At 40.5% G+C, this 15,680-nt stretch overlaps 1 protein-coding gene across 13 annotated transcripts in view; it reads left to right on the top strand.

The window, feature by feature from the left end:
- The window catches only part of LOC109626684 (rho GTPase-activating protein 23-like), a 63,221-nt gene that overhangs the window by 31,293 nt on the left and 16,248 nt on the right, over positions 1 to 15,680 (top strand). For 3 of the 13 annotated variants that reach the window (XM_069517367.1, XM_069517371.1, XM_069517365.1), the window contains exons 2-4: positions 12,310 to 12,501; positions 14,035 to 14,065; positions 14,920 to 15,015. In XM_069517367.1, coding sequence (XP_069373468.1) covers positions 12,310 to 12,501; positions 14,035 to 14,065; positions 14,920 to 15,015 — 319 coding nt within the window. Of the gene's footprint in view, positions 1 to 6,309; positions 6,432 to 6,859; positions 7,212 to 12,309; positions 12,502 to 14,034; positions 14,066 to 14,919; positions 15,016 to 15,680 lie in introns of those variants that run through there. The other 10 variants (XM_069517363.1, XM_069517361.1, XM_069517373.1 and 7 more) reach the window with 7 other exon arrangements.

Raw genomic sequence — 15,680 nt, 5'->3', positions numbered from 1 at the left:
AACAAACAGCAGTGAAAACATAACCTCCCTGGTGGAGGTAACTACTGTCAGCAAAGTGTGATTTATATGAACTGCGCTGCTCCGATTCTCTGGCTGACAGGAACCATTGTGACTGCAGTTCATTCAGGCTCTCTGTGAGGCACTGCTGCCCACGTGTGGCTATGAAGGGGAATCAGTGAAACTCATTCATGTCTCCCTACTCTCTCTCTCTTTCTGTGTGTGTGTGTGTGTGAAGGAAATAGTCATCCCTCAATGAAAAGACAATTGTCACTATGATAGAAAGTTATTAATCAGATTCCGTTGTCAAGAGATGAAACTTGTCGTTACATTACAACCTTGTGTTGTAAAAAATGACATGGGGGGGGAGTTAGTGGCAAAAAAACTCATAAACATGAATCCCTGGCAAATGTCTGGATATGAAAGATTTGTTTCAAAACTCTGCATCTTACTTGAAAATACTACGGACAATAATTTTATTTTAAGATTGCAGTAACAAAACTGTGCAACAAAGATTAGAAAACAACAGAATGTTTTTTCTGTCATCTGTGCTTTTATTTCCATTTCTCAAAAAGATTGTCTGGGTTTTTGTGTTGTGCTGACATTCATTCATAGAAAAACTACTGTTAATAGACACTTTAATTCGAAAGCTGGAAGCATTTTAACGACTTTGATGAGAAACAATGAGTCAAATATTCCCAGTTTGATAGAATGAAACGTTGTTTGGTTTCCTCCTCTTTCTCAGGAGAGGAAACAGGATGCAGCTTCAAGTTTAGGGGAAGTAACAGCATGGTTCGTGTTTCCCACTCTGTCTTCACACTGCTATCAGTAAAGTAGGGATATCACATTATTACATTATGTGACAATTAGCTGATGCTACAGCTGCCCCTGTTTTGAATTGATTCAATAAATCTTTTGATTTGTGAACATCATAATCTTTAGTTCTGCTGTTTGACTCCAGACAGTGAGGATGAGTGCTTAGAGTGCATTTGTGTGTTGCAGTATGCCGTGCATTTAAATCACTGATGTTTTCCACATATAGTCATTTTGTGACTCTTTTGCTTTTGACTTCAGTTCCAGTCTTGTCTTTGTCGTTCCATCCACCTTCCTCACTCTTTCTCCTACAAACTTTATTTAGTCTTTCTGTAATTTTATAAATCAAAGTAAAATACTGATGGAACCAGGACAAGTACACAAAATAAAACAACATTCCTACAGTAGCACGAGTAGATGTAACTCACCACTCCCACATCCATTGATCACTTTATTAGGAACACCTGTATCATTGGGCTGTGTTCATCCTTCACAAAACTTTGTTTAATGTAAAGAGTACTGCTGTAGGAGCTTCATTTAAATGTCGTTATAATCATAGTATTTATTATTGCTTCTTATTTTGTGTTTTTAAGCATACCTTTAAGTTGCTGACCATGACGTACAGCCCAAATCATCATTGACCTCATTCTCATCGTCTTGATATCAGACTTGGAACATTTACATTTCATTTATTTTTTACATTTTATTTGCAACAAAATACCATGAGTGACACTGACAACCTTTTTGAATTTCTTTTCTGGATGCCGGGCTGCGGTAGATTACTCGAGTTTCAATTCATGTTTATTGCTCCAAAACATGCTTGATCTTACAGTCTCTGCCTTTGCCTATAAATTAAGTTAATTAGCTGATTGTATTTAATAATTTCATCACAAAATGTCTTCTAACGTCTTTACTTGATGCAAACACTAACCAGCAGCTGCCACATTTGCGGACAATTTAAAAATCCATTGTGTGCACTGCCTTTTTAATATCGCTGGAAACTTTGAAGCAAACATGTTATTCAACCTGGAAATCATAGCAAAGTGGTGCAGAACTTTTTTTTAAAGCAGTTATCCAATTGGGATAGTGGGGCATAAAATCATGCAGATACAGGTCAAGAGTGTCCGTTAATGTTCAGCTCAGAGTGCTCTGTGCGACCGCTTTGTCAATGAGAATAACGAGAAGTTGGACTCAACAGAAATAAACACAGTCCATGCCGTGCAGCTTCAAGACATCCCATTTGTAATATGACTGATATTATCGCTATATCCTAAAAAGTTCAGAAAACATACAATCCCTTAATGCCACTCTCTAAATGTTGACTTTCACCTGTCATGGTTTGGATATAAGACGTTTGAGACGTTTTTCTCTCCTCTGTGCTTCAGCGACACGATTTCGTCTTGACTCTTTGTCCTACAGGAATGATTTCTTTCTCGCTTGCTGTCTCATTGAGTCTTCCCTCCCACTATCCCCTCCTCCCTCTATCTGTCTGTGTCTTCTCCTTTTAGACTGAGATTCTGGCTGACAGCTCTTTATTTACCTTACTCAGTCTCTACTTTGTTCGTCCCACTCGTTCTCTTGTTCCCTCCTTACTCCCTTGCATTCTTCCCAAACTTAACTTCTCACTCGACCCCGAGTGCAGTGAACATTTTTGAGTTTACAACTTATGTAACTGAAGTGGGCGACTTTCACATAGAAAAGGAACGAGACACACCTACTGCGTGTGGGACTAGATTTTCAGAAAATGTAGTCATGTAACAGATATTGTAGGTGTATGTGATGTTGCCTGATAAAGTTTTAAAGATAAGACTGGAACATTTTCCCCCTAGGAGTTGAATGTGATTTGAACCCCAGTATTACTTATACTTAATATGTATTAGTAAAGAGCTGAAACAAGAACCTCCCTGTTCAAAATGTCGGTTTTTGTCAGACCACCACCCACAAAATCTCACACAGGTCCAAGACATTCTCAGTCCAGTGTGTTTATCAGACAGCACAGCTAGAATTTTTATTGTCCAAACAGTGTTGAATACGACAGAGCTGTTACGGCTCTCGCTCCCCTTCTCCCCTTTCAACCCAACTGGTTGAGGCAGATGCTGCACCCCCCCACACTGAGTCTGATTCCGTTGGATGTTTTTTCTCTCCACGGTCAGTGTGTGAACCGTTGGCTTTCTCTATAATATTGTAAGGTCTCGACATTACTATGAAATGTGCCTTGAGAAAATGTTGTGATTCAGTACTAAGTTAAAGTACAAAAGAGAACACAAAAAATACATAAAGTGAGACATTTTCAATTATGTACTTTATTTTATCTTCAGCTCTGTTAAAACTTGATGGGAGCTATTCCAACGCATCATTCATTGTTTAACTTAATACAAATCTTAAAGAGTTTGAGTTGAAATAGTCTAAATAGTCTTGATATAGTCTAATTTAAAGTCCGACCTATCTAGAAAGGTGTTTCCCTCTGTAAACCAAATGAACCATGATCTGTTAGATACACACAAGGAATTTGACTCCGGTTTTTCTTAGCTCTCTTAGTACAAACAGTTAAAAAACAAACAAACATAGAAATAAACAAGAATAAAGACAAAAAACAAAGACAAAGCTATGTACAAAAGCTTAACAGTTTGGTGCATAGTGCATGGATGAAATAATAAATATACATATACAGTGTGCGCAGTATGTAGTAGATATAGTAGATATACCAGTTTTATCTCAGCATGGTTTGATGACTGTATTTCTGTTTCATGCTGGTTTAGCATGCTTCAAGCCTATTTAGGTTGGTAATGTTGTGCATTTACTCCCTCTTACTGTTAATCTTACTCTGCAGCAGATTTCCCGTCTTGACGATAGGAGAGGGCTTGGCGAGACAGACGCTGTTACACATCATGTCTTTGACGATCTGAAATCCCACAATCTGGCAGCAATATTTCAGTTTCATGTAAAATGTGGTGTAATGAGGGGTCGTCTTATTGGCACTATATCGGGACCTCTGTGTAAAAGGACTGGGCATCTTTTCCCTGTGCATGATGTCATTAAACGGCCGCAGGTTAGACTACTCCATAGATGTGTAGAATCAGGGCAGCTTACAGTTGACTCATACAATCAGGAAGCATCTTTTTGTGAATCTGGAAGCTGTGCCCTTAGTTCCCTCTGGCAGGACATTCACTAACATTTTGCTTGAGCTCTGTAACCAGTCATGGCATCCAGAATTTTCTCCAGGCCAAATCTGAATATTTGCTGTACTCCTTAGAAGAGCTGATGGATAGAAAGATCTGATGAGTGGACTTGATTAAATGTGTCTTTTGTGCTTTGGTATTAGCTTCTTTCGTATCACATGGAGCATGCGTCCTCACAGGCATCATGTGGTCGGGCGCACTCACACTTGAGGCATAAAGAATCAGGGCAGAACAGATGCAGATTCTCCTCTGACTCACACATCACATTATGTTATTTTTGTTCTAGCTTGAGTCCTCACAGTCAACAAAACTGTTGTAAGCGCACAAATTGGTCACTGTTTTTCCCAAACCAGCACTCGTCACGGACAATAATGTCAGAATAATGTCCACAGTAGCTTGTTGTTTTTTTTTTTACATGTGTAATGTAAGGAAAGGAAAGGTGAAAAATATAAACGAGACAATAATAAAAGAGAAAATGGGTGATGAGAGAAGAGAGAAGGAACGTGAACTCCAGAGGAGGACGGGAGATGAGAGATGCGGAGGCTGCTGGATGATGTTTGCATGGACGTCAGCCTCTGTTAGTGTCTCTGAATCTCACTCCACTCTCTCTTTCTATTGCTGTCTGTTGCTGTAGCTGCTCTCAGGTGTCAATGAAAAGAGGAATGAGGGGCTGACAGCACTGTTAGAGCTGTTGTGGAGAGCTAGAGGAGGATGGACACACACACACACACACACACACACACACACACACAAACTTACACACACTGACATTAAGACTGTATATTTTCAGTGTATATAATTATATATTTTTAATCTCTCAGACACGCTTATTTCCTATTTGAAATTGTCACTTCCTATTTTAAATCCATATATTCACACAGACGTACACAAGCTTTATTACACGTGATATAATCACAGATACAACTACAGTACACAACAGTAGCTTCAGCAAAAACAAGTGTTGGTTTCATGAGTTATCTGCTTCATGTGAACCGCAGCTTAATATTTTGGGAGGATAATGAAGAGTATTGTTAGTGTGACCTACTCTCTTCTGGCGTTGTGCAACAACAATCACTGGTAAAACTGAACTGAAATTTACATTATAACAACCAGTCTGACAGAGTATGAAAATGAATATTTCACAACTGTTCCTGGTTTCTCTGTCCTCTACCCGCCTCCTCTCCCCTCTCACCTCTTTTCCACCCATCTCCCGTCTCCTCTCCAATTTTCTCTGCTCACCCCAACCGGTTGAGGCAGATGGCCGCCCACATTGAGCCTGTATCTAGAGGTTTCTTCCAGTTAATGAGGGAGTTTTACCTCTCCACAGTCACCAAAGTGCTGCTCATTGTGGAAACTGTTGGGTTTCTCTATAATTTTTAAGGTCTGGACCTTATATTTAAAGTGCCTTGAGTATATATATTTATATGAGATAGTGTATATTATGATTTGGCGCTATAGAAATGTAATTGAAATAATGAATTAGAAGTGTGCAGTAAAAGCATAAACCACTGAACCTCAATCAAATGACTCTGAGCCACAATGACAAGCTCCTTTTCCATGACTGATGGCTGACAGTCGTCACAATGTTGAGCTCACCATCATGACAACTTTGGCTCAAAGTTGTTTTTAAAAATAGATCCTCTTCACAAAACTGTCACCGTCCATTGCAACCAAAGCATGCTTGTGTTGGTCTACCAAGCAGCTAATCAGTTATTACAGTCATTTTACAACACATAGTTTAAAGTGCATCGGCATCAGCCACCAGGTTGTGAGTCTAAATGGAAGAGATGGCGAGACCCAACACAGGGAGAGAGAGAGAGCAACATTTCTCTCTACCACTGGGCTGAACTGTGGAGCTGAAGGAGAAGAGGAGTGTGAGTAAGAGAGAAAGAGAGAGAGTGCTGCGATGTCAGCAAATAGACCCCAGGGAGAGACACTGAAAATAGAGAGAGATGCGTGGCAGGGTTGAGAGGAGCAAAGACTCTACTTAGGAATAAAGATAGCCAGCTACTGTGCTGCACTGTTGTTCCAGTATGGAGGGGGGACACACTGGATCTCTGAGCAGCAGCGTGGGATCGTTTCTTCCAATTCTAAACTCTGGTCCGACTACAACCTGCCGTCTCAGCTCAGCTGGTCCGGGGACAGAATTCAACTGGTCTTGGATGGATTTGGTTCTGCAATCAAGAGACAAGCTCAAACTTATAAACTAATATTGCATGGCAGCATCAACGGTGACTTCAGTGAAATGTGTGTCTTTTCTGACAAGGGAACAATTCTGTGTTGAAAGCTATGAAGAAAACTAGTTGAAATTCAAGACAGTTGACTATTAATAGTCCTGTAGTTTCCACGGGACCAGTGCTCTTTCTAAAGCCTTTTCATATTCAAAATGCGAGGATGACAACAAAGACGAAGAACTCATCTGTGTACTGGACTAAATGAAAGGTGAGAAAAGACAAGGAGAAGATTTGTTGAACATCTGTTTTGATTGCAAACAATTTGCCTTAAATTTCAAAGAAAAGGACCAAGTCAAACCAAGATCTGTAAAAAATAAGAAAATGAGGACTAGCTTGCAACAATGTGGTAGAAAACTGGACAAACTAATGACTGGTGAAGTCCAATCCTGTCAGAAAATGGATGGTTTTCTTGGCTTTAGACGGAATCATCATTGCTTGGCCAACTTGAGACTAGGAGGCACGATCCACTGGTTTGCCCAGAGGAAGATGTAAAGCAACGATAAAGCTCTTGCTAAATCCAACTCAAGGATTACAAATTCACTGAAGACTTGATGTCCTACATCAACAGTGCTGATTATGACACTGTGTCGAAGTGCTTCCCGTTGACCTACCCTCGATTGACTTGCCCCACTGGCTGTGATGCCTCAAGCAGACATTGTACAAAGGTGACCGGATATCTCAGTGTTGGGGTCTGAAGTCTTGTGACCCCTGGTGTGTGTTGGTGCGAGTTTCTTGCACAAACGGTATATATGAACATGAATGTGGAAGGGCTATGCTGAGGTTGTCGGGTGTCGCACCAGCTCCATCAGGCCACGAGTGGCGATTTCAATGTTCTGTCGGGGTGGACTGTAGTGACGTTGAACCTCGCTGTATCTGGTTGGCAGTGCTCAGGGGTATTTCCCCTCACGTCTCACCAAGGCGGATACCCATCGCATCACCAAGAAGACGGGGCTTCCGGAGGGCCATACAGCGCCATCGATTGTCCTGGGTACGAGGGCAGACAGTAGATATGGGTCGCCAGTACTGTATTTTTTCTTGCCAACTGATTGCATGTTTCAAGGTCTATCAAAAGGAATCCAAACCATCCTTTAGATACTCATCAGGACACAAACATTTTAAAACTATTAAGTTTAAAGCAGACAAATAAAATTATTTCAGAATTAGTGAGTCTTTGACGAACAACATGCAGTTACATGCAATAAAAGCTATTACTTATTATGGAAGTTTTTATGATGTCTCAAGCTTTCATGCTTTGTTTTTGTTAGCAATTGCATGCAACCTTGCACCGGAGGAACTATGTTGTCATTTGTTGGTCAACGAGTGTTCACATAAAGCAACCTGTATGTAGAAGTTGAGAAGGCAAACAACTGTGACAGTTGTTTTAAAGATTTGAATTTCTTGTTAAATGTTCGTTATGGATTTATTTTTCTGAAAAGTGGAAACTTTAAAAATCAAGCACAACCTGGACAAATGTAGATTTCTATTGGTTAGTTTTTTGGTAAGCTGAAAAATGTAGAACTATTCTTTTTTATTTTTTAGCCACTAGTTGCTAACACAACACTGACACTTCATCATCTTAAGCTTTTAGGTGAACTTGGTTGCAAATATTTGCTGACATCCACTTCCAGCAGTTACAGAGCAACATGAGGTGCAAACAAGCTTTACAAGAACACAAAGTTATATTGTGGGCAACACTAAGCTGAAAGATACTTAACACTTTATAGGGCTGAAGGGAAAGGGCAGAGTTGGTGATCGCTCTCTGTGTCTTAGTCACTATGATTGACTCCACTCTTCTCATCTGACCCAATGTTGATAATAATAATGATAAGTGCAGCTTTGAAGTTGAATGAATTGGACCTATGTGGGCTGTGGTAACCTTCGTGTGCACTGAAAATTAAATTCAAGTCTTGATTTGACCAACTTTCCTGAAGCAAGTGCTTTTGCTCCCTTTACAAGTGTATAATGTGGAGTGGTGGAATGAAGGACCAGTCACTTGGGAGAAACAAAAGTGTTACTTTTGTTCAGTTATATCTGCGGTGCTTTCAGAGTGGTATCAGCTCTATACTGGACACACTTTGGATGTTGCCATCGGTCCATCCTGGTATATGAGGCATCTCTAGAAACAGCAATGGCAGCATCGGCAAAACTCCTCATTTCCTATCTGATCTGATGACTGTGGACAGGTGTATTTCCTCTGGGACGTTTCTTCCGCTATCTTGCTTTAACCTTTCCTGTCTTTTCTGATCAGCGCAAGGGAGGGACGCTTAAATTCACTGTCCTTGTCCTTTTCCGCCATGTGGGTGTCCTGGTTTTATCACAGGGAGTGAAGGTTAAGGTCTGTGCTGTGTGAACTCCATCCTGTGTCAGTATAGAGACTGATTCAGCACACTGCGTTTCATTTGTGTGTGTGTGTGTGTGTGTGTGTGTGTGTGTGTGTGTGTGTGTGTGTGTGTGTGTGTGCGTGTGTGTGCGTGTGCCTTCTTTTGGTGTTATGTAATGTTGCACTGAGGGGGCTGTTGACTAGCAGAGGGGACAAGAGATGAGGCTGATGCCCTCACTACGCACAGAGATTCATGTAGCCTTATATAATCTCTTGTGTGTACAGTATGTAGACGTGTGTGAGTGTGTGTGAGTGTGTGTGTGTGTGTGTGTGTGTGTGTGTGTGTGTGTGTGTGTGTGTGTGTGTGTGTGTGTGTGTGTGTGTGAGGGTGTGTGTGAGGGTGGTGTGTGTGCGTGGTTGTGCTTTTACGTCATCTTTTCAAATATTCATCAAAACTCACTGCTTATAACATGTGTGTTTGCTGGCAGAGGCAGTGTTTTAGTTATCCTGTGTCGAGTATACACTTTGTGTGTGAGTGTGTGCGTTACCATACAAAGTACCTGTCACTTTGTGTTATCTGTGTCTGTGTATGCAGGCTGGATGTGTGTCTTTTTGCATCGTGTCACTCTTTCTCTCTCGGTGCAGCTCACTCTGCTGTGCTCTGAATGTTAGACAAGCACAATTAAATCATTAAATAACGAATGACGAGTGTGTGACATTCAAATTCTAATCCAAGTTAGTGAAGTGAAATGATGAGTGCAGACGAGTAAACTGCAGGCCCATGTATATGATGATTAAAATTATCTTTAGTTAATTCGTAAAAGTGGGTAAAAAGTGAAAAGAATAGAAATAAATAAAAATGTAATAAAATAGAGTGAAATGAATAATTAAATATAGCGCATCAAATAAACTTGTAGTAAGTAAGTGAACAAAAAAGAATAAATAATAAAACAGGCTGAAATACAGATAAATGGGCAAATAAACAAATACAATTCAAATGTAAGCTAGAATAAAAAGGTTTTGCTTTAAAAATACATCTTTAATACCCAGCCCTAGAATCTATTGTAAATATCAATAATCCATCTTTTTACTGTCATAATAATTCCCAGACAAAAAAAACACACTGGCATGTTGGCATTTCACACATTTCATTTTGTGGGTGAGTGGGTAAGTGTGAGTGAGTGAAAGAGAGATGGGGAGGGAGAGGTAAACATGCACAACATGCACAACATCTCACCTCTGTGTACATTCCCTCATGTGTGTAAAATGTCACCTGCAGAGATGTCAGATGATCAGGGATCCAACACAACAACGTATCCACAGCTACTACACACACACGGAAATGTCAGTGGGCAGGAATCCTCTGAGGTTATTTCATTGTGTTGAAGGCTGATGGTGAGAATAATACATATTATATCATGAAAATGTCATTGTGAAGTAAAAGCCCTACAGGTATTTGAATGACCACAAACTGCTACTAGATGTCCTGATCAGAAAGTGAGCCAGCAGCACAAACTAACTCAGCCTGTCAGTATAACAAGAATTATTGTCATTTGTTTGAACATACAACAGAAAGAAATGAATCCAAACTGATTGGCTTCCCTCTGTGGAAAATGTGTGTCTCCTCCTCTCCTCTCGCTCGAACTATTCTTGGAGGCGAAGGTTTCTCCAAAGCTCGACCAGCCACTTCCTGTCTCAAGAAACACTCTTCCTGTTGTTTTTGTAACTGGCTTGGATCGGGGTCGGGGTCTTTTTTATCCGTGTCAGCGTGCAGTTGATGTTTTCACCCCGTTCATTCTTTGATCATACTCCAGAAGTGAGATGACAACATAATCTCTATGATCCATCCTCCGTAGTGTCCACTGTGTTTTGTCCCTTCTGGTTTTAAACTACCTCTCACCTCTTAAAGGTCCAGTGTGTAAGATTTAGGTGAAAGGGATCTATTGGCAACTATTGTAGAATAATCCTCATGATGTTTTCACTAGTTTGTTTCATCTAAATTGTATGAATTGTAGTTTTCTTTACCCCAGAAAATGCCCTTTATATTTAAATACTTTATATTTACATGGAGGGGGTCCTCTCTATGTTTTTTACATTAGTCCAGACTGGACAAACTAAACACCATTTGAGTTTTTATGACAACTGAAGCTACCACAGGTTCTTTTTCATGTTTGGAAGGAGAGGGTGAGGTGAGGGGTGTTCAGCTGCAACATGCAACTTCAACACTAGATATCACTAAATTCTACACACTGTACTTTTAAGCTCCACTAATAAATATTTGTATTGTAATAATGTTTAAACTGACTGCTTTGCATGATCATATTTACAGTTTGTTCGATGTTACTCTTGAAGCAGACGACTCGACACAGTATCGACATTTTAAAGCAGAACGTTTGTTAAAAGATGTTTCTCTCTTGTCTCTCACCTCACATCACTGAAACACATTGCATTGCACTCATTTCAGAGGGCTGTCACTGTTTTTAAACACACATCATGGATTGTACATGCATCGCACATCTCATCCTCTCACTATCTATAAACAAAGCCAAAATATCCCAGAAATGAATGCTGCCGTCTTGTGCCTATGACGACGACAGTGGCTCATGCTGTGTGTCAGACTCAGCTGTCAATCATTGTGCTGAGAACTGTTTATTTACGACAGAAATAAGCACTTCCACTTACATTGCGGAGGTGTGGTTTATGATTGATGCTCCAGTCAGCCACCAGGTGGTGATTGAGACGCTCTGGCTTCACTTTTGGGGAGTAATCATGTTGTCCATCATGACTTGAGTCAGTCGGAGCTGTCAATGGTGACCTGTCGCCCATTTATGTTAAAAAAAACTTATTAAGAGCAAACTAAACAGACTAATATACAATTGGACAAACATCAGTGTGATAGGAACTACCTGAAATGATAGAAACCATCTTTACTTTGACATTTTAGTTCGGTTCATGTCCCATCAAATAATATGGAGTATATTGCAGCTAGCCACCAGGGGGTGATTCAGATGATTTGGTTTCTTCTGAGTTGCCATGTCATCCATCTTTATATACAGTTCATGAGCTCAGTTCAACGTCAGTCCTCAGAATATTGTAGACTGATTATCCACTTGTTTTTTTATCCAGACACATCAACATGTTCCCATGATTTGTGGTTAGTCTGCTGACAGTCTGTTGACAGTGAAAACAATGACAGAGAATACCAGCTCAGATGGTACCGATATAGCTGGAATGCAGAGATAACTGTCGAAAGCTTAATTATGAACATCCGTAATAAATTCAAACATTGTGTGGGTTAGCAGTGTTAGCCGCTGTGTTGACTCTCACTCTCTGTGAAGCTCCCTTTGTCTATTGTTCATCAAATGTTCCAGATGAGTGTTTATGAGCCCTAATATGTTCCTGTTGTTCCATGACTGGTATTTATAGATTATGTATTTTTAACTCTGCCATTGTTGGCTGGAGGTAATAAATGTGATTAAAAGTGATTATAGCGCTTCCTCTTTGGAGAGAGGAAGTCTCTGAGAGATTCCTGGCATTGGTGAAATTCTGCTCAGGTCGGATTTGGAAAGAGTCCTCAGTGAATGGACCACATACACCCACTTCCACCCACACACACTTCCCTTAAATGTGTTCAGCCATGGATGAATAAACAATCTCACACAATGATACTGGAGATATTCCTGAGGATTCATATGGTAACGTTCTGTTTCATTTCAAAGAGGGAAAGGAAAGAAAAGTGTTGAAACATTTTCTCTCTCCTCAACAGGCTAAAGGGCGGAGAGATGGTATGGTGTCTTCCAATGAGAACAGGCGCCGGCCGCTGTCATCGGGTGAGGTGGAGGGTGTGTCGTGGCAGGGCCCGCGGACCATTTTCCTGCAGAAGAACTCACAGGGATTCGGCTTCACTCTGCGCCACTTCATCGTCTACCCGCCAGAGTCGTCCCTCCACAGCCTCAAGGTCAGTCACTTTGGCCCGAGCCTTTTATATCTCGAGAAATGTCACTCACTTCTGCCATTTACTACTCAGTAATTCTTATTATAACAGATGAGTACTCTCTATTATTACCTTAATACTCTGCACTCGTGGGTTTGATCACACCCACCTTTGAACTACATTTTTCATCTTTGATCCCAAACCTGATAACATCTGACAGAGAACGACACACAGACAGACACACAGACAGACAGACAGACAGACAGAGTACTGTCAACCACCTCTAGGGCTGTTCCAACTAGTTATGTTGTAAACAAGTGTCTCCAGAAGCACATTTTACCAAGAAATCACATGCGGCTAAAAATAAAAGTCAAAATTAGCTTCTCAGCTGCAGTGTGAAGCTTTGATGGTTCCAGACCTAATCCTGTATATCTGATCGTTACAGTGAACACAGAGGTCGAGCGATTTCTGGTTAAATAGTTTGGATGAAGCAACTTTCCCTCTAGGCTGTCAGTTTGCTAACTATGGACAGGGTAAAAAGAAAGTTAAGATTGGATTGGAAATTTACCATCAAACTTATTTTCATAAAAATGGGTCACACTGGGTCATGTTTTATAATTATTAGAACTGGTCTCTGAACCCTTGCATGACAGCATGTTGCTGACCAGTTCCACACGACATCTGGAGGCTGATAGATCTGTTTTATCCAAAAAGGGCTTGAATAGACATAATCATGTTTCTTGTGGGGTGGAATGGTAGAAAAGTGGTTAACACTTGCCTCACCAAGTGCAGGTTTTCTCCAAATTCCTCTCACAGTCCAAAGACATGCAGCTCAGGTTAATTCCTTTTATATGTAATCAGCCTGTCTGTGGTCTGTGTATATGGTATATAAAGGCCTATAACACATAAGGAAAAAATATTTCCATGTCAAACAGTAAATCTGAAGAATGCGCTTGACTGTAAGAGTTAGTTCATTTAGTCTATGAGTCATCTGCTCCACACACTTATGACTGATGTAGTACTCTAGTACTATAGTACTGTAGTACTGTAGGGCTGTAGTACTGTAGTGTTGTAGTACTGTAGTGAGTTAGTACTGTAGGGCTGTAGTACTGTAGTGAGGTAGTACTGTAGTGTTGTAGTCCTGTAGTGAGTTAGTACTGTAGGGCTGTAGAACTGTAGTGAGGTAGTACTGTAGTGTTGTAGTGAGTAGGACTGTAATAGTGAATTATTGTAAGACTCTAGTTCTGTGGTGCTGTTGGACTGTAGTACTTTACTGTAACACTGTAGAACTGTAGTTCTGTAGTAGAGTAGTACTCTGTCAGCGACCTGGACAGAGGAAGCACAGAGAGAAAGCTGATAAGGCAGACAGACAGTTTTTATGAAATCGTTTTTGGGACAATTACACACTGAGTCAGGTTCTGAGGTGTTTCTTTTGTCAGTGAGACAGTCAATGAGACAGACAGATTCAGTCAGTCCTGGGTTGCGTGTAATGCGCGAGCTTAGCAGCGCCTCCCTGTGGTCCTTGTCTTTAACATCTTCACTGTGTTTCTCCAACAGGATGAAGAGAATGGAAATGCGTCTGGATCAGGTGACTGTCTCTCGCTTCTATTGACTTAATTAGCTACACATTCAGGATTGGATTATGTTGTGCATGTTATTTACACGGTCAGCAGAGAGTGTCAGATAGCCTCCATTTTGTAGTTTTTATTGAAATTTCAGCAGTTCGGTAAAGAACCTTAAAGGGCACAAAGCTCAGTTCTGACTGGCTTGTGTAAAAAAATTAAAGACTGGTATATGAACTGTATTAAATCAAAGTGTCCTAGTCTTTTACAGTAGAAGTTACATTCACTCATTCACACACATTCATACAGCGTAATATATGCTGCGCTTCTTCTATCACACACTGCCAGGACACTGGTCAGGGACTATTTTTGGTGCAGTATCTTGCCCAAGGACACTTTGACATACGGACTGGTGGAGCAGGGGATCGGACCACCAACCTTCTGCGTTGTGGATGACCCACTCTGCCCTCCAGAAACTGAAAATGTGCAAATTCGAACTGTAAATCGTAAATGATCGACATCAACACTTAAAAAAATCACTATATAATATTCACTTCAAATACTTAACCGTAGCGCAACAAATTAGTGTGAGCTTCTGTTCCAGCGTCGAAAAAATGTTTGCAGTGTAGAAAGAACAGCACAAGTGTGTTCAGCTGCTGGATAACTCAAACATTTAAATTACGGTTAGTTCAACAAGAAGATTCAATTCAATAAGTAATTATGTACTCTAAGATTAATATTTAGTTTCAGAAACACAGACTTTACACTATGCAAAGCTGAGTATCACTGGAAGAATCAGGGAATTTACATTCCTTATTAGGATCCATTGTGTTCTGCTTCTAAATGAATTTGGATTCTGAATTTGTGTGTCGTGTGTAAGCAGGTCGCCGGTGGTCTCATTTGGAGCCGATGGACACCATCTTTGTGAAGAGTGTCAAAGAAAATGGCCCTGCTCAACAAGCTGGACTGTGTACAGGTAAAATGCACACACACACACACACACACACAACAATGGGCCCTGTTAGAATGGACAGAATGCTTTTCGCATTCCTGTCTGCATAAGAGGAAAAGTAAATTTGTGGTTCTTGACATTTTATTCTCCCTGCTGTCCAGACAACCTGTTTCATTATCCCCATGGTTCAGGAAATGGGCTCGATATTTCTTTATATTACCTGTGGAGTTTCCTGACATTAGAGCTTATACATACATAGGTTATGTGGTAGCTATGTGGTAAAGCTCTGTTGTGGGAACCCGTCAGAACCTGAATTCACCACTACCTTCCAGCTACACTGATGATACAGCTGTGTATCAGTGCAGCAAGTGTAGAGAATAAACAGTGAAGGGCCAAAATTGAACCTTGAGGATCACCACCATTTAATTTAAAGTTGAACCATCCATGAGGACATTTTCTTGAAGCAATCAAAAATAGTACAAGAGGCCAGACAGACAATGAAATCTCTCTAAAACTACGTGGATGTAGGTTTCGATATGATGCACTTGTTATGCTTAGCCCCAAACCTCTAAAAACAGTGGGAGCATAAAAGGTAGGAAAATCATATCCAAAATTAGAATTGGTTGTCAGCAATGTGAGTTGTAAACAGATGGGCGTTGAATAAATTATAATGTCCATCCTCAAAGATT

Source organism: Paralichthys olivaceus, chromosome 21 (assembly GCF_024713975.1).
Source record: "Paralichthys olivaceus isolate ysfri-2021 chromosome 21, ASM2471397v2, whole genome shotgun sequence".
In the NCBI taxonomy this organism is placed as follows: Eukaryota; Metazoa; Chordata; class Actinopteri; order Pleuronectiformes; family Paralichthyidae; genus Paralichthys; species Paralichthys olivaceus.
The sequence above is the reverse complement of the archived record's forward strand: the minus strand, read 5'-3'. Positions and strand labels throughout refer to the sequence as shown.